Source organism: Hemiscyllium ocellatum, chromosome 1, assembly GCF_020745735.1.
Source record: "Hemiscyllium ocellatum isolate sHemOce1 chromosome 1, sHemOce1.pat.X.cur, whole genome shotgun sequence".
NCBI classification, from domain to species: Eukaryota; Metazoa; Chordata; class Chondrichthyes; order Orectolobiformes; family Hemiscylliidae; genus Hemiscyllium; species Hemiscyllium ocellatum.
Window position 1 is genome coordinate 149741931 of NC_083401.1, and position 19659 is coordinate 149761589.

At 40.5% G+C, this 19659-nt stretch overlaps 1 protein-coding gene across 3 annotated transcripts in view; it reads left to right on the top strand.

Annotated features, from left to right (window-relative positions):
* The window catches only part of klhl2 (kelch-like family member 2), a 144418-nt gene that overhangs the window by 86965 nt on the left and 37794 nt on the right, over window positions 1-19659 (top strand). For all 3 annotated transcript variants that reach the window (XM_060832759.1, XM_060832769.1, XM_060832778.1), the window contains 3 exons: window positions 15574-15690; window positions 16130-16279; window positions 16875-16992. In XM_060832759.1, coding sequence (XP_060688742.1) covers window positions 15574-15690; window positions 16130-16279; window positions 16875-16992 — 385 coding nt within the window. The remainder of the gene's footprint in view (window positions 1-15573; window positions 15691-16129; window positions 16280-16874; window positions 16993-19659) is intronic.

Consider the following 19659-nt stretch of genomic DNA (forward strand, 5'->3'; position numbering starts at 1 on the left):
GTTGAGAAATATAATAGTACGTCACATAAATAAGCATCAAGCTTTTAAGTGGCTGATTTTTTAATATGTCTTCATCAAGGCACAAAGATGAGTGGAGAGGCAGAATGAAGAATTTGAGGAGAGAAATCCAGAGTTTCGGGGCTAGCTAGCTGAATGCCTGCCCATCTCTGATGGACTGATTTTGAAAAATGGGGCTGCACAAGAAACCAAAACTGGAGATGCTCCGAGATCGTTCTAGTGAGTGTAATGGGAAAAAAAAAGCTTCAAGAACACAGGACATGGTGCATGGGCAGAGAACGTTTTTTTATTTTTAGGATTCAAATCCAGCTTAGTTTGTTAGGGTGAAAGGTGTCTCCAGGTGCAAGCTGCAGAGCTCTGTGCTAAATGGCATAAACAACAGGAACAATTAGAAATATGAAATAAAGCAAGCAAATGCTGAAAACAGATACTGTAGTAGATAAAGATTTTGGTATATCTTTTCATTAAAAGTCAAAAAAAATTGTTTATGTGCATGTTCACTTACAATCAGAGCAAAGAGAAGGGCTGACCAGAATAAAGAGACACAAAAGGGAAAGCCTGGTTGGAATCATCTATAATCTGATTGTAGCAAAGGATATGGTTAGATGCCAATAAACTTTAAATCTGATAACTGGAAAAAGCATAATAAAGGATTAAATATGGATAAATATGAAATGGCTGTCTCACCAATAATTGAGCCTTTCTGACCCTTTATAAGGCATAATGGAGCATCGGGAGATAGGTGGAAACATAAAAGTGACAACTTTCAAGCAGCGAGCTCTCAGTTTTAAAAATGCAAAAGTTAAGGGATGAGAGGATGCATTATTAAAGAAGCTTGGTGTTCAGAGCCTGAATTGCATCCTGACAACTAATGCAACACAATATCCTTCAGGGAAGGAAATCTGCCATCTTTAACTGGTCTGGCCTACCTATGATTCCTGATCCACAATAATATGGGCCCTCTGAAATGGCCCAGTAAGCCATTCAGTTGTATCAATCACTACAAAGTCTCAACAAAGAAGTGAAACCGGATAGACCACCTGTCTTCAACCTAGGCACTAGAAAAGACAACCATGTTTCTATCCTTGCCCCTTCCCATCACTTTCAACAGTGTGATTGGTTTCCCCTTGTCCTCGCTTTTCACCCCTCCAGCCTCCACATTAAAAGGATCATACCCTGCCATTTCAGACAACTCCAGCAGAACACCACCACCAAAAACATCTTCCCCTTACTCCCCCTGTCTGCACTTTGCAGGGATCATTCCCTCCAGGGCATCCTCATCCATTCCACAACCACCAACATCATGGCATCCTCCCATTTAACTGCAGAAGATGCAACACTTGCTCTGTCACCACCTCCCTGCTCATCATCCAAGGGCCCAAACAGTCTTTCCAGGTGAAACAGCATCTCACCTGTACCTCCTGCAATCTTGTGTACTGTATTCACTGCACCCAAAGTGGCCTATCTATATTGGAGAAACCAAATGCAGACTGGGGGATCACTTTGTGGAATATCTGCCCCTTCTAATTACTATCCATTCAGCTCTGACAGGAGACACATCATTGTCCAGTCACTTTCACATTCCGATGACTTAATCTGAATTATCAACATCACGCACTACCAGCACACCCGTCACGTGCAGTATTTGGTTCCTCCTAGAATGAGGATTTGTGGTTTTCATGCTGAGTACATAATTTTGTCATCTTATTTCTCATCACAGTTCTAAAGGATCATCCCTTCGTTTTGGGGCTATGCCCTTGGGTCCTCATCTCTCATACTCCCCTAGTAGTGGAGCATCTTCTCCACATCTACTGTATCCAGGCCTCTCACTACTCTATGTTACAATGAGCTGAATGAAGGATCAAAGCTCTCTGATAACAATGTTTGGATTTGTGTGTTTATCTATACATTCTGTGGCTGCTGGAATTTGCAGACTAACTCCCTCCACAGTCCTGGTGATTTCTGTTTCCTCAATTCTTAATTTAAAATACTGGCCATTGAAAAGAGTAGGACTGATGATTAACAGAACACAAGTCGATCAGAAGAGTGTGCCGTAAACTTTTCCTACGTTAAGCTGTTACACAGTTCTTGCTTCATTGTGTAATGAACGTGCTTGAGGTTTAATGTGATGTTCTGCTGTTGATTAAGTCCCAAAAATAGATTTTGTGAAAGCAAAACGGTGATTACAGTAATTTAAAAATAATCCGTGAATCATGAATTTCTGTTCAGTTCTGCATGATTTACTTGGATAGTAATGTTCAGGAGCTAATTTTGAAGCTGTAGAGCATTGGACCTTTTATTCGGAAACTGATCTAAAATATTCAGTATTTAAAGAAAAAGAATAATGTTCCAGCTGAAAAAGCATTAGTAGAAAAACCTTGATAGTCTTAAAATCCAGAATGAATTAACTTTACACAGCCATATCATTATATCTAGATTATGTTCCTATGCATCCAGCTCTTGCAGGTTCCTGGTTTTTCTTGAGATATAGGGTAAGAACAAGCGGGCAGCATGTTGATAATGCCACAACGTCTTAAAGCATTTTGTTGAGCAAGCACAAAAATATGAGAACTCTTAGAGTAGCTCAGGATCAAAATGCAGTGTTCAGCTCGATGGTATTGTTCCATACGGGAAGATAGTTGCAGTATATTTACCAGGACCACATTGAATATTCTGAAACTGGATGACTTTATGGTGTCGACAATAGCAGTGATTTTTGCAGAAATGGCAATAACCAAGTGACTGAAACAGCATTTGTAGGCACACCCTGTAGAAAGACAAGTATCTCATGATTTGAACAGATAAATAAATTTAAAATTCCGTGTCTACATTAAGGATAATGGTATTCAATGCAGCAGTTTAAATGTTCAAGCTGTCTAATGGGCAGCAATCTCAACAGGAATTAAAATGGTTGCAATATAAAAGTAGCTAAAATTATGAATTGCATTCTGTTTGTTACCAAACGTAAGACTGCAGCATTTAGATGGCAAGTCATCAGCAAAAATAATGGTAACATGTCTATTTGAAAAGCTTTCGTACAAATTAATTTCAAGTTGAAATAAGAGATCAGTACTGTGTAGATGGATTTAGCTTACTTGATTTAAATATCTTGCCATAAAATGGTGCGGGCTTGGGTTCATAAAGTAAATTGCCTTTGCTATGCATGCGTGACTTTCTGAAGTGTTGTGTAGGTTGGTTGTCCTGTAGAGCTGCTAATTAGGAATTTGTTGGAGGCTGATGGTTGCTATGACAGCACAGTGGCTGTCAGGATATGAATATTATGCAATATGCTGATGTGTTCAGCTATAAAAGGTGAATCTTTTAATTTATTTATGTTTTGGTTTAACTTTGGTATTCATAAGAAAGCAAACTTCAACACAGATTTATTAACTTGTACACGTGCAGAATTTGGGAGGTTGGGGTAAGTAATGTAGACTGTTACCCTCTTCCGCTGTATGACTCCAGTAACTAAATGCCTGACCAATGACACTCTGATTCACATTGAGTGTGCAAGGTAGCAATACTGTTTGTTACAGAATTGATGGTGACTCAGTACTCACAGTTAAATTGTGGTGAGACTTGGTGTGATGATTTATATTTTTAATTGTTAGCATATGAAATTTTGACACATTCTAGTCTTTGAATAAACAATACTACCTTTAATGCACAACCTTGAGTAACAAATTTGATCATCAGTATTATGTTCCAAGTGAAATACTCGTTCTCCAGGCTCTGCCAAATGACCCTAAACAAGTTAGTTGATTTGATGTAGTACTTGCTTGCCAAAATCTAATTACATATTTGGAATGTATGATTTTTTTTGCCTCATCGTGACTTAATATTTACCTGATACTTTGTGCTGAAATCATGTACTGTAAGGTGGTTGTGGATTTTGGAGGTCAGTCATCTCAGTCCCAGAGTATTGCTGCACGAGTTCCTTGGGGCTGTGTTGTAAGTCCAGCTGCCTTCAGCTGCTTCATTGATGACCTCCCTGCATCATCAGGTCAGAGGTCAGGATGTTTGCTCAAAACCCCTTTTAGGTATTGGAGATGCTCATGCCCCTAAATCTGGACAGCATTCGGGCTTGGTTGAAAGTGGCACGCACGAGGGAGTGAAGGTCTCCAACAGGGGAGAGGTTAACACACTGACATTAAAATGGCATTGTGTTACGAAGAAAAACAGATTGCTGGAGAAACTCAGCAGGTCTGGCAACACCTGTGAGAAGAAAACAAAGTTAACGTTTTGAGTCTGTTCATCAAAACCGAATCATCTGTCCTGTTTTGATGAAATATTAACTCTGCTTTCTTCTCGCAGATGCTGTCAGACCTGCTGAGTTTCTTCAGCAATTTGTTTTTGTTTCAAATTTCTGGCAGTCACAGTTCTTTGTTTTATTTTTGTGTTATGAAAATGCTTCATTGTTTACTTTTTTAAAAGCATTTTTTCTTTATAGAATTGTGGACACAAGTTAATTTGAAAAGATTGAGGAGATACAAGGACTTAAAAAAAATCACTGAAAGGATACAGTAGGACTTCTTTTTTGTAAAGACACTTTTGAAGTTACATGGTTTAAGCCATTCACTGGTGATCACATGCCTAGGTTTATGGCTGTTGTGAAGTAGTTTTTGTTTTGGATGATGCTTGGAGTTCATTTTGAAGTACAACATGCTGAGACAGAGAGCTACCTAACTCATTTGCCTTTTCAAGAAAACCCTTTTGAGGCCCCAGTGTAATAATTGAAACACTGATCCAGGTGGTTTTTCCTGAAGAGCTTCTGAAAGAATTCTTAATGTTTCCTGAATAAACGGAGTCTGCAAGGTCCTAGTGACAACTGCCTATGTTAGGAGAGACTGTTTATGTTTGTCAGGACATTAACTGACAGCCGTCTTGAATAGTTCTTGCTTGGTCCTGCTTTCCTTCAAGAGGTCACAATTAATGGCCAAAGAGTTTTCCCCAAAAGTTAACCTCTGCACAGAAAATGCTATTTAAAAGAAATTGTGCTGAGTTATTTAGTAGGGTACACATTTACACTTTTATATTTCAGATTGTGTTCATCACTTTTGTATCTTTGACAGTTAGACCCAGTTTTCAAAGTATATCGGTTCTTTTATTTCCTAAAGAAACTTGGTTAATGGTGCTTTCCTGAACCTAATATAGAAAAAATAAATAATTAGCCATACAGTGATTGGGTAAACATTTTAAAACCTATGTTGTGACCACTGGGAGAGAGGCTGCTCTCCTCCCATCTTAGTCATAACACTTGGCATTGTCCAATATCCTGCCACTGTCGTTCTGGGGAGTCACCATCTTTTAGCCACTGAAATATTATGGCTACAAGAGGAGATCAGAGGCTGGTTATTCTGCAGCAAGTAATTCACTTCTTGATCCCTAAATCTTTCCACCACTGAGAGTGTGCAAATTGGGAATGTGGTGGGAAATCTTTCAGCTTCTTGGATAAATTCTGCTTTAACAGCACTCGAGAATGCCATCATTATACAGGACAAAACAGCCTCTTTGATTAACAACCTCTGCACTACCTTAAAGATTCAGTCCTTTCACCAGTAATAATGATGCAAAATATGTCATCTTTAATTCTAACCCCTGACCACCACCACCACCACATCAACAGCAAAATTTCTGACTTGCTGTACTAACTCTGTCGGTAGAATTCCCTCTTCTTTCAGAAGTTTATAAATTTACTTGAGCCCACAAGGGAAGCTGCAGAATGGTGGAGCACTGAAGCTGTGCTGAATAACCCAAACTGTTACTTGCAATAGACAAATTTGATGCCAATCTTTTATTCTGTCTTGGAGCTTATATTACCAAAGGGACATGAGAAATTGGCACATCCTTTTGGGTAAAAAATAATGCCAGGGATGTGGGATCACAAGATCAGTTTGTGATTGCTGTGGGAAGATATTGATGAAGTTAAAAATCACACAACACCAGATTATTGTCCAACAGGTTTATTTCGAAATACTAGCTTTCAGAGTGCTGTTTCTTCATCAGTTAGTTAATGCGACAGACTCATAATACACAGAATTTATAGCACAAGATCATAGTGTCATGCACCTATTATGATGCATTGAACAAAACCTGGATTGCTGTTAAGGCTTTCACCTTTTAGAATGGATTACAGATTTTGATTCATTTAATATGTAAATCCCAGAACTTCTTTCAACTCCACATTCCCAAGTAACTTGAGGTTTTATAAAAAGCAAGTGACAACTCAGCTTAGACAGTGCATTAAAGGTTAGTATATATTCCAAAATTGAGTCAGACTGGTTCTATTTCCAAAGGAGGCATTTATAAAATGTCACATGGATTGACTACCTGTAGATTTTGAGCAAAATAAAATGTACACGAGCATGCATAGAGAGAGAGAGAGAGAGTGCGCATATGTGTTTGACAGAGTAGAAGCCTCCTGAGACCCTCTCGCAGGTTTCTACTCTATCGCTCTCGCTCTCGCTCTCTCTCCAAGCATGCGGGCACACAGTCTATGGTCTGAATGTGCATTTGCAGATACATTCTATTTGCTCTAAAAGCATACAATCTCAGGAAGTCAATCCGTGTGAAATTTCATAAATTCCTACTTTGGAAATAGTACCAGCCTGACTCAAGATTGCAATACATACAGACTCTGACCTCACCTTTAATTCATTGTCTGAACTGAGATGTCACTTTTTAATATAAAATCTTGAGAATGTGACTTGGAAGAAGTTCTGGGATTTGTATGTTAATGAATCAACAAATTCTTTCTAAAAGATGAAAGGCTTAACAGCAATCTAGGTTTGTTCAATAGTTTGCATGACACTATGATCTTGTGCTATAAATTCTGTGTCTTATGATTCTGCCACACTAGCTACCTGCCAAAGGAGCAGTGCTCCGAAAGTTAGTACTTCCAAATAAACCTGTTGGGCTATAACCTGGCAAGTGATTTTTTTTAAAAACTTTGTCCACCCCAATCCAACACCGGCATCTCCTCAAAGATATTGATGGACCACCTTCTTGACTTAGTCATAGAGATGTACAGCATGATGAAAGTGCTTCAACCAGGTTGTTTGAGAGTTCCAAAATTTTGATTGAATGAATTGTGATCCATGTCCAAACCAGATTGCTGCAGGACTTTGGGAGTGTGAAGGTCTTGCTGTTCCCATGCATCTGTTGTCTTTTTGCTTCTCGGTAATGAGGCTCACAGAGTTGAGAGATGCTACAGAAAATCTATGATAGGTTGCTCCTGTGCTTTGTAGTATATGCGATGATCAAGTGGACTGGATTATATTGAGCTGCCTTAGTGTTGCAGCTGTGCCTATGCAGCAAGTAAATGATCCATCTCACTCCTCGCTTGCATGCTTTACATGGTAAAGGGCTTTGGTGAGTTGCGATGTGAGCCTCTCCACACAGAATGCCTAGGCTCTTGTAGCCTTGACATATGATTGGTCCAGTTATGTTTCTGTCGGTAGCAAAGACCAGGATTTTGCCCCACAATGCCATAGAATCTCATGAGGAGAGTGGGCTAATCTCTATTATTGGAGATGGTCCTTTCCTTGCCTTGTTACTATCCGAGTAAAAAATGAGGTCTGCAGATGCTGGAGATCACAGCTGCAAATGTGTTGCTGGTCAAAGCACAGCAGGTTAGGCAGCATCTCAGGAATAGAGAATTCGACGTTTCGAGCATAAGCCCTTCATCAGGAATAAGAGAGAGAGAGCCAAGCCGGTTGAGATAAAAGGTAGGGAGGAGGGACTAGGGGGAGGGGCGATGGAGGTGGGATAGGTGGAAGGAGGTCAAGGTGAGGGTGATAGGCCGGAGTGGGGTGGGGGCGGAGAGGTCAGGAAGAGGATTGCAGGTTAGGAGGGCGGTGCTGAGTTGAGGGAACCGACTGAGACAAGGTGGGGGGAGGGGAAATGAGGAAGCTGGAGAAATCTGAATTCATACCTTGTGGTTGGAGGGTTCCCAGGCGGAAGATGAGGCGCTCCTCCTCCAGCCGTCGTGTAGTTGTGTTCTGCCGGTGGAGGAGTCCAAGGACCTGCATGTCCTCGGTGGAGTGGGAGGGGGAGTTAAAGTGTTGAGCCACGGGGTGATTGGGTTGGTTGGTTCGGGCGGCCCAGAGGTGTTCTCTGAAGCGTTCCGCAAGTAAGCGGCCTGTCTCACCAATATAGAGGAGGCCACATCGGGTGCAGCGGATGCAATAGATGATGTGTGTGGAGGTACAGGTGAACTTGTGGCGGATATGGAAGGATCCCTTGGGGCCTTGGAGGGAAGTGAGTGTGGAGGTGTGGGCGCAAGTTTTACATTTCCTGCGGTTGCAGGGGAAGGTGCCGGGGGTGGAGGTTGGGTTGGTGGGGGGTGTGGATCTGAAACGCCATCCCATATTCCCAATTCCTTCGTCTCCGCCGCATCTGCTCCCAGGAGGACCAATTCCAACACCGCACAACCCAGATGGCCTCCTTCTTCAAGGACCGCAGATTCCCCCCAGACGTGATCGACGATGCCCTCCACCGCATCTCCTCCACTTCCCGCTCCTCCGCCCTTGAGCCCCGCTCCTCCAACCGCCACCAAGACAGAACCCCACTGGTTCTCACCTACCACCCCACCAACCTGCGCATACAACGTATTATCCGCCGCCATTTCCGCCACCTCCAAACGGACCCCACCACCAAGGATATATTTCCCTCCCCTCCCCTATCAGCGTTCCGCAAGGACCACTCCCTTCGTGACTCCCTTGTCAGATCCACACCCCCCACCAACCCAACCTCCACCCCCGGCACCTTCCCCTGCAACCGCAGGAAATGTAAAACTTGCGCCCACACCTCCACACTCACTTCCCTCCAAGGCCCCAAGGGATCCTTCCATATCCGCCACAAGTTCACCTGTACCTCCACACACATCATCTATTGCATCCGCTGCACCCGATGTGGCCTCCTCTATATTGGTGAGACAGGCCGCTTACTTGCGGAACGCTTCAGAGAACACCTCTGGGCCGCCCGAACCAACCAACCCAATCACCCCGTGGCTCAACACTTTAACTCCCCCTCCCACTCCACCGAGGACATGCAGGTCCTTGGACTCCTCCACCGGCAGAACACAACTACACGACGGCTGGAGGAGGAGCGCCTCATCTTCCGCCTGGGAACCCTCCAACCACAAGGTATGAATTCAGATTTCTCCAGCTTCCTCATTTCCCCTCCCCCCACCTTGTCTCAGTCGGTTCCCTCAACTCAGCACCGCCCTCCTAACCTGCAATCCTCTTCCTGACCTCTCCGCCCCCACCCCACTCCGGCCTATCACCCTCACCTTGACCTCCTTCCACCTATCCCACCTCCATCGCCCCTCCCCCTAGTCCCTCCTCCCTACCTTTTATCTCAACCGGCTTGGCTCTCTCTCTCTTATTCCTGATGAAGGGCTTATGCTCGAAACGTCGAATTCTCTATTCCTGAGATGCTGCCTAACCTGCTGTGCTTTGACCAGCAACACATTTGCAGCTTGTTACTATCCAGAAATACAGTTGATGAATGTAGCTGGAGCGAAGTTTTAGACATTTTATTTTTATTCATATAATTACGGATTACAAGCAAGTACTTGCTAACCTCAACAAAGACCGTTTCACTTAGTAGCTATTTAACTACAAATTTACTTTTGTATCTATCCAATTGTAAGCTGCTCGTGCAGTTGTTCCAAGGTTCCTTATATGGTGTTTGATGGTGTCATAGAGATGTACAGCACGGAAACAGACCCTTCGGTCCAATCCGTCCATGCCGAACAGATATCCCAACCCAATCTAGTCCCACCTGCCAGCACCCAGCCCACATCCGTCCAAACCCTTCCTATTCATATACCCATCCAAATGCCTCTTAAATGTTGCAATTGTACCAGCCTCGACCACTTCCTCTGGCAGCTCATTCCATACGTGCTGCAGTTTGGAAAAGTAAATCTTAGTAGGACTTATACATTTAATGGTAAGGTCCTAGGGAGTGTTGCTGAACAAAGAGACCTTGGAGTGCATGTTCATAGCTCCTTGAAAGTGGAGTCACAGGTAGATAAGATAGTGAAGAAGGTGTTTGGTATGCTTTCCTTTATTGGTCACAGTATTGAGTACAGGAGTTGAGGGTCATGTTGTGGCCGTACAGGACATTGGTTAGGCCACTGTTGGAATATTGCGTGCAATTCTGGTCTCCTTCCAATCAGAAAGATGTTGTGAAACTTGAAAGAGTTCAGAAAAGATTTACAAGGATGTTGCCAGGGTTGGTGGATCTGAACAACAGGGAGAGGCTGAACAGTCTGGGGCTGTTTTCCCTGGAGCATTGGAGGCTGAGGGGTGACCTTGTAGAGGTTTACAAAATTATGAGGGACAGGGAAAGGATAAATAGACAAAGTCTTTTCCCTGGGGTCAGGGAGTCCAGAACTACAGGGCATAGGTTGAGGGTGAGAGAGGAAAGATATAAAAGAGACGCCAGGGGCAGCTTTTTCGCGCAGAGGGAACAATGCCCATAACCTTCAGGACCTGCTTACAATTAACTTGGTCTAGACCTCAATTGTGTAGGAATGGCCTTAGATTGGCAGTGCATGGTTCAGAAGAACGTTAATGGCACAAATTCAATTCCAGTTACAATTTCTGCTTTCTGACCCTGCATTTGAGAGTGAAAGAATGGCAAACTGCTGCTGACAGAAATGATCAAGAAATCAGTTCAAGGTGAAGTATCAGCAGGCAATAGGCCAAAGGCTGGCCTTCAGGCAGGGGATCTGTGCCAGTAAACAATTAACAAGCCTGCTCAGTTTAACTTAAACCTCCTATGGCAGCACTCAGACAAGAGTTCTGATGCCTTGAGCATTACATTTTCCTCAACACCAGAGAAGATTAATGCGTTATTGTTGTTTCTAAATATTTACTTTATTACAATATTCTGTCATGTATTCTGACAGAATAAAATCTTAATAGAATAATTAATAAGGTACATGATGCTTTTAAGATATCTTATAGATATGAAAGAACATTTTAGTACCAAGACAAAGACTATTTGTTCAACTGCATTTCTTATTCGTACACATCTAACCGAATCCCCATGGTAGTTTCCTTCCGACTCATCTGATCTCATTTAAGAATTACCTCCTACACTCTTGACATAATTTCCAATAAACTGCTGAGCAGTGAACTTCATTCCTAGTCTCTCTTTTTGTAGGAATAGTAAATAGTTTCAGTATTAGTGACACACAATGGCAACAGTATGTATCATGTACAAGATGTGCTGCAGTAACTCACCAAGCTGCCTTTGACAGCTTTTTACAAACCCGTGGCCTGTACTACCTAAAAAAATGAGACCCAGAACTGGATGTGAACGCTACCACCTACAAGCTTCCACCTACAGATTCTCTCCTGAGGTACTTGTCATCATGACTTTGATATATTACCTGTTGTTTGCTGTCATATTTTGAAATTCTGGAACTCTTCTGTACAGCATCCTACATGAGATGGACTGCAGTGATTCAAGAAGGCAGCCCACCAACACCTTTTTCACTGGTAATTAAGGATGAACAACATATACTAACCTTGCCAGCAGTACTTGTGTCCCAGAAATGACAAACACGCTGTGCACCAAGCCACTCCTGTTCCTCACTCCTTAAAGGGCTTGCCATCATTCTCAATGTCATAACTGTCCCTAGAAGTTACCACTCAACATAAACCTCTCTTTCCTCTGAGAGTCTTAGAGGTATCACTTTGCAAATCTGTTTTTGGCTCTTCCACGACTTCCTGTTTGAACACCAACAGTCTCTCAATCTGGGAAGAACCATGACCAAATTCAGAATCACTCTCTTGTGTGACTGTCATGCATTCTCAATCTGCACCCTTGAACACAACTGATCAGGCCGTCATTGAACTTAATGGGTCTTCTCTTGCTTGGTTTCACTTGTAACCGTTTAATTATTTAATAGCGAAGCTGATGTGAGCATCAGCTCTACAGAGGTGAAGCTAGGAACTTCATGGGAAACCAGGAAATGGCAGAGACTTCAAGCAAACATAAAAGCAGGCCAACAATAACAAGAGAAAACCAAAAGGGAGGGTGGAAATTAGAACAACCATAATTATGAGAGAAAACATGCATAGAAAAGTAATAGAACTAAAGACTGACAAGTTTCCTGGGCCTGATGACTTATATTCTGGTGTTTTAAAAGAAGTGGCTCCAAAGATGAGTAGATGCATTGGTATAATGTTACAAAATTCCATAGATTCTGGAAGGTCTAGCAAATTTGAAAATTGCAGATGTAATGTCTCTGTTCCCGAAAGGAGGGAGACAGAAGAACCTACAGGCCAGTTAGCCTACTCCTGTAAAATAGTAGAATAAGTTACTGAAAAAGTAGTGTTGTTTACAAAATTAGAATGCAATCATGATGTTGTGAAAGGAAACTTGTGCCTCTCCCAATTAGATCTTTGAAGATGTAACAAACCGGGTAGATAAGGTTAAACCAGTTAATGTAGTGTATTTGAATTTCTAAAAGGCATTTGTAATGTTCCACAGAAATTATTGCTGCAAAGCTCAGAGCTCATGATGTTGAGAATGATATATTGGCATTATAGGGGGTGAGCTAATTAATAAAAAAAAAACAGGATCAGGATAAATGGATCGTTTTTGCATTGGCAAACTGTAATGAATGGAATACCAATGGAAATATTGGAGTTTCAACTATTTAGGATTTATATTAATTAACTGGATTAATTGAATGCTGAAATTGAACCAAGTGCCTGATAATGCAAAAAGAGGTAAGAAAGCAAGTTGTGGGGAGGATAGATTCTACAAAGTGGGTAAAAGTTTGGTGGATGGAGCCGTCTATCTGAATATTGCACTGGCTGAAGTCGTCATCTTTTAAACACCTGCAAAAATGTTGTGCACTCACCACTGATTCCATTCTCTTCCCCAGCAAATGTCTCAGATTGAACAAAAGTGATCAATCGCTTGGAACCCAAGGTGGTCTTCCAATCTCATACTATATTGATCATGAAGATCTTCCACTTTGATAGCATTATTTGCCACTTCTGCTACTTCAGTGTATCTGTCACTAGGAATGTTTATGCACTCACCATTACCAGGAGCAATATGTGCCTAGCTTGATGAGTGATTTCACATCTCTCAATGCTTTAAAAATAACATTTGCAACGTCTTGTGTATAAAAATCCCTGCATGGCATTCAAACTCCCATATCCTCAAGATTCTCTGCTGCTGTAAGCTTCTCTTTCTCCTACCGACAAGCACCTGAATCTGGCTTCATTTTTATGCCTCCCGCTGCCTAGGCCCCTGATAATTGAGCTTTCTCTCAAAATCCCCTTATGCCTTCAACTCCTTCTCTTATTTTTAAAAACTCTATGATTTTGGCTTAGATTTTGATCATTGCTCCTAATCTCCTCTTTATCTTTAATTAATTAAACAATTTTTTTCCTTGTGCCTCTGTGCATTTTCTATATTTATGGCATGTATAAATGCAAATTGATGTTTAGAGACATTAGTATAGACCATTTAGCTTCTGAAGCCTGATTTGCTTTCAGCTAGATCATGACTGATCTGTGTCTGCAGTAATTGCTCTGCTTCCTTCCATATCTGTTAATATCATTCATTAACAACTTTTTGTTCCCATCATGAAACATGCAAACAATCCAGTAGCCACAGCCTTCTGGGACAGTGTTTTGAAATTCTGTTAGCATTTGTGTACAAGCTTTTCACTGATTTCAGTCCTGACTGGCCTAACTTTAATTTTAAAATTATGTTCCTTTTTCATGACAGGAAAGAAATGAAGAGCAAATGTGTAATTGAATTACTTTATATTAAATATCATTATTAAATTGCCCCCTTAATTTTCTAAACTAAAGGTAATTCATACCAAATTTACATTACTTGTTTGCATAATTTAGCTCCTATGGTCCTGGCATAATGCTGATGAATCTGTGTTCTATCCTGCAGTCAATTTATTCTTGGCGGTGCTGTGCCAAAACCGAATACACTGCAATAAATGGGATTTGATGAAGGCTCTGTACAACTGAGATATTACCTCAACTTTTATATTACAGCTCTGTTATTGTAAAGGCCAAGATTCCTTTTATTTCTTTTAAATCACATTTTCTACCTGTGTGTAGTAATTTCAATATGTAGATATCAAAATTCCGCTCTCATTGCCAGCTCCTAATCTCTCATCAGTAAGATCAATTCTGATTTATCTTTCCCCACATTTAACTCAGTCCGTGTCTCTTTTCCTCCATTTACACAAATTAATGCACTTCCTAATTTGATGTCTTCTGCAAATTCTGTATAACTGTATTTCCTCATCCAAATCATTCATATATAGGGTGAAAAACAGAGAGCAATATAGATCCATGAAATTGCTACTTCATCACGTCAGTCAGGGAGCTCCCCCATCCCAGTAAACTGTAATTATTGTCTGAAAATGTATTGCTATAATTATTACACACAATTTATGTTACTTACCTTCTCTGCCTCCCATCAGTGTGTGCTTTTACTTTTCATTCCTCAGTCTTTCACACTCTCTTTTTCAGGAGTTTACTGACATCAAAGCATTCTAGTAACAGTAGACGCGGATGAGTGCTCACAAATGTGCGTTGAAATTTCATTGCGTTTTACCAATTTTCAGTGTGGACCTTGTAAATTTAATCCCAGATGATTGTTTGATCTGTGAACATCTGGGACTGGATAGTGCTTCGAACTGGTTGCATTCTGTATCTGTTTTGTGTTTCTAGACTTGAATCCTTTTGGGTGAGCCTGGTCTGTGATCTCATTACCTATAGAGGTGTAGAGGGTTTGGAGTTTCATATAGAAGCAGCTTTTAAAGTTGGCCAAAAAGCTTTGAAATGCTCAACAAACAATGAAGCTAAAATCCAGAGTGGTGTTGCTGGAAACAAAGCATTGGTTTTATTAAATGTGTCCGGAGAAACCTTAAAAACAAGGGTCATTAGAACTTTTTAAATAAAAAAGAAACTCAATTATGCAAATTATGTAGTGAGCACTCCAGATATGAGGGAAAAAATGTGTTCTTTAGATGTTAAAGAGTTTATGAAAGGAAGGATAGTCAGGAGAAAAGTGTATTTACAGTAGTTAAATAAACAGTTCAATAAAAATAAATTGGAAAATGACACCGAAATTGAAAATTCAAATTGGCCTTCCAGTAATCAAATTGGATAATACTCAGGAGCTTAAAGGTCATGATGGAATATTTCTTCCAGAAAACTATTGACATGACTTAAAGAAGCTAATACAGACTCATAAATTGATTTGAGTGGTTGTGCCAGGATAAATGTTTTTGGTTATACATAATGTAAATATAGCAGATGTGTTACCCATAAAACAACAACCTTACAACCTCAGCCCAGTGAAGTTAGTTCAGATGAGGAAAGGGAGTAAGTTCATGATGGGCAATTACAAGTACTCCCCCATCCCCTTCTATGGGATGGTTTGAATTTCACTGGCCTAAGATTCCTATAGTAGGCTAGAGAGATATCCATTGCAAATCTATGAAGCATTGGATGTACAGTCATACTAAACAATTATTAATTCAATCAGGTTTTTGAAGCAGCCATCTCGTGGGTGAAACATGATAAGGAGCCTCGGCAGGAGCATATGGCACGATTGATGGAAAATGTCCGGCTACCTCTCCTTACACGCGAATACCTGGTGCAGGTAACCCTTACTGTGCTGAAGAGAAATGGTCTGGAAGGGTCAAATCACTGTGGGCATAATTTTAGAAAGTTATGAATAATTTGGCCAGAATTTGTTTATCGTACAGTTTGATTTTTTAAAAAAAAGTCAGCAAATTTTGTTCCCCTTATCATTGTCTCGTACTTTTGGGGATTAAATTAAGAGAATCAGTTTTGTCTTATGCATCACCTTAAAAATAGTGCCAATGTGGTCAAGACAGAGCACTCTAATAGTGTATTGATTAGCTGTGACACAGAGGAAATGTCTGTTCTCCTTGGAAAACCAGAGTTGGTATTGTTTTTGTTATCAATTATTGATAGCTATTTTTATCTGATAAAGGATAAAAGCACTTTTGAAAATAATGTGCTAAATGTTATGCAGCACTCACATGGCATCAAAAACTGTTGGTTTTGTTTAACAGAGAGTGGAAGAGGAGACATTGGTTAAAAATAGTAATGCATGCAAAGATTACCTCATCGAAGCAATGAAGTATCATTTGCTTCCAGCGGATCAACGAGCATTAATGAAAACAACCAGAACAAGATTAAGAACGCCAGTCAGCCTTCCAAAGGTATGTAATTCTCAATATCTCAGTAGTTGTGCAATCAAACACATGACTTATTGCCACATTCACACAACTCTGATCAGATTTCATAACATTCTTGCTACCAAATCCCCTTTTTCTTTACTCCAGCTGTAAGTGTGTCAGCCAAATATCATCCTCTTTGAGTTTCATGCACAGGAACTATCTAGGAGTCAATCAAATCATTATACTGTAGATTGCCAGATTTGGCTAAGTTGATGATATAACTGCTTGCATCTTCTATTACAGAAAGCCATATAAATTTTTGTGACAAAATCAGGGCAGGATATTAAGGCAAGTTTCATTAATAACCATTTAGACTACATATCAAAATAATGTAACATATTGTGTTTTCCTCATTCTAACAATTGATTGAGAGATTTTTTTCTCTCTTTTTTTTAATCCCTCCTTTTGCTTTTTGAATAACTGCATGAGTTTAGTTGAGGGAAGAGCACATTTTCACAGTATGGGTGTATTGGATCTTTAGTTTTTTTTCCTTACATAAGTAAAATAATGAAGCAATTAATTTCTTCTGCTTGAGGTATCATACAGAACTTTAATGAAACACAATTTCACCTTTCAGGTGCTAGTAGTGGTTGGTGGCCAAGCGCCAAAAGCTATCCGGAGCGTGGAGTGCTATGATTTTGCAGAAGAACGTTGGTACCAAGTTGCAGAGCTTCCCTCTCGGCGGTGTAGAGCAGGTAAACAAATGTTAATTAATACTAAGTTTTGGATATCTAGGTGTTGGGTATATAGTATTCCTAGTGATGCCCCCAAAAGCTTATCTCCTTGACCTTGACTATTATTTGATCTTCTATCCAGTTTTTGTCTGGTACCATTCCTGTAAAGCACCTTGGATTGTTTTGATTATAGTAACCGCCTCATCAGAGGAACTTAGTTATTTTTGATTTCTAGGCTGAGAATGTTTTGCAATTTTTTTGCATTTTTTGTTGTGTATCAAGATGTCATAGTAGTGTTATTACAAACAGGACTTACTTTGTTTGACTTCTAAGTATGTACATATATGTTTCACAAAACATACTGTGCACAGGCTATTGTCATTGTTGTATTGTGATGGATGACAATGGTTTTGCTCCCTACTACTGGAGAGTGATGAATGACTAGTTAATCAATTTTTTATAATACTAACTGAGGATAGAATGTTGGCCAGGATCTCTGCTGTCTACTTCTCTTTTTGAAGTTTCGCAGCTACCAGGAAAAGAAGCTGGTGTCGCAATTAAAATATTTGAAGGAGGAGAGCTTTTGTTAATATAATGCTCCCTCAGTATTGAACTGAATTTTTATTTTAGCCTAGATTAATTGATCGTGGCCTAGAGTAAATCCCAAACCCACAATCTCATTATTTGGAGCTAAGAAACATAATTAAAACAAAGTCTTAAGGTCTGTGGTACAGGGACTGGAAATCTGCCTTAGTCTCGTCGGAGAAAGTGAGGACTGCTGATGCTGGAGTTCAGAGTCGAGAGTAGTGTGCTGGAAAAGCACAGCAGGTCAGGCAGTAATCAAGGAGCAGGAAAATAGACATTTTGGGCAAGAGCACTTCATCAGGAAATCTCATCGTTCAACAGTCTTGGGAATACATGGTGTTGGTAACAGATATTAAAAGTTGGAGCTTTGTAGGTCAAACTTTATGGAAAAGCTCATATAACTCCTAAGTTTTCTGAATGGTTCTTTGATTTGCATGAGCCAAAAGTAAACTGAAATTATTGACACATGGAACTCTTGACCATACAGTGCAGCTGTAATTTTGTTATAGATTTTGTTTGTGGAAATATTGCACCCATTGTTAAATGTTACTACATTTAAAATAGCTGCAGTTTAGATTTATCCCCTGATTACCAATTCAAGGTATTTAATTTTGAAACTTTAGAGTCATCCAGCATGAAAACAGACCCTTTCGTTCAACCATGCTGAGTGTAATCCCAAATTAAACTAGTCCCACCTGCCTGCGCTTGGCCCATGTCCCTTTAAACATTTCTTATTCATGTACTTAGCTAAATATCTTTTAAACATTTGTAACTGTACCCATATCCAACACTTTCTCTGGAAGTTCATTCCACATGGAAACCACTCGCTGAAATCAAATAAAAAATTGCCTCTCATGTCTTTTTTAAATCCTTCTCCTCTCACCTTAAAAATACGCCCCCAGTCTTGAAATCTCCCACTCTCGGGAAAAGATACCTGCCATTCACCTTATCTACATCACTTGTTATTTTATAAAGCTCTTACAATCCAGTGAAAAACATCCCAACCTGTCCTTATAACTCAAATCCTCCAATTCTGGCAACATCCTAAGGGTGGCACAGTGGTTAGCACTGCTGCCTAACAGCGCCAGAGACCTGGGTTCAATTCCCACCTCGAGCAACTGTCTGTGTGGAGTTTGCACATTCTTCCCGTGTCTGCGTGGATTTACTCCGGGTGCTCCAGTTTCCTCCCACAGTCCAAAAATGTGCAGGTTAGGTGAGTTGGCCATGCTAAATTGCTCGTAGTGTTAGGTGAAGGGGTAAATGTAGGGGAATGAATCTTTGGAAGGTCAGTGTGGACTTGTTGGGCCTTAGGGCCTGTTTCCACACTAAGTAATCTAATCCTGGTCTAATTCTGAATCTTCTCCAGCTTAATAACATCCTCCCTGTAACAGGGAGACCAGAACTAGACACAGTCCTCTAATGAGGCCTCTTCTAAGGTCCTATACAACCTCAACATGATATCCTAACACCTAGAGTGAACTGTCTGAGCAATTGCAAGACATGACCATAAATCTGAGCTATTGCCTGGTACGACCTTCAACACAGAGATTAATACAGTGATTTAATTTCCAACTTGATATAACTTCAAGGAGGAAGAAATAATTTACATGGGTCTGCCTTAATTGGTTCCAAGTTGTCAGTCCTGCCTAGTTCCCCTCTAAGGCTTTGAACTCAAATCTAGGTTGACAGACGCTCCAGTTAAATATTGAGGGACTGCTGTACCAGCTTTTAGATGAAGCACTGAACTGAGTTTCCATCTGTCCCATCAGATGCATGTAAAAATTCTTGGCAGTATTTTGCCCTTGGCCAACAAGATTAAAACAGATTATCTGATCATTATTTTATTATTGTTTCTGGCACCTTGCTGTGTGCAAGTTGTCTTTCATATTTTTCTGTGTTATAGCTGATTTAGATTCCGTACATACTGGTCCGAAAACACACTTTAGGCAGCTAGTGATTGTGAAAAGTACTGCATAAAGTGAAATCTTTTCCCCCTTGACTTTGGCCAGGGGACATAAGCTCCTCAAAATTTTATTAATACATGTGGATGGTGCTTTCAGCATGCTATATAAATCCAAGAATATAAGACCCTTCAACCTTGAT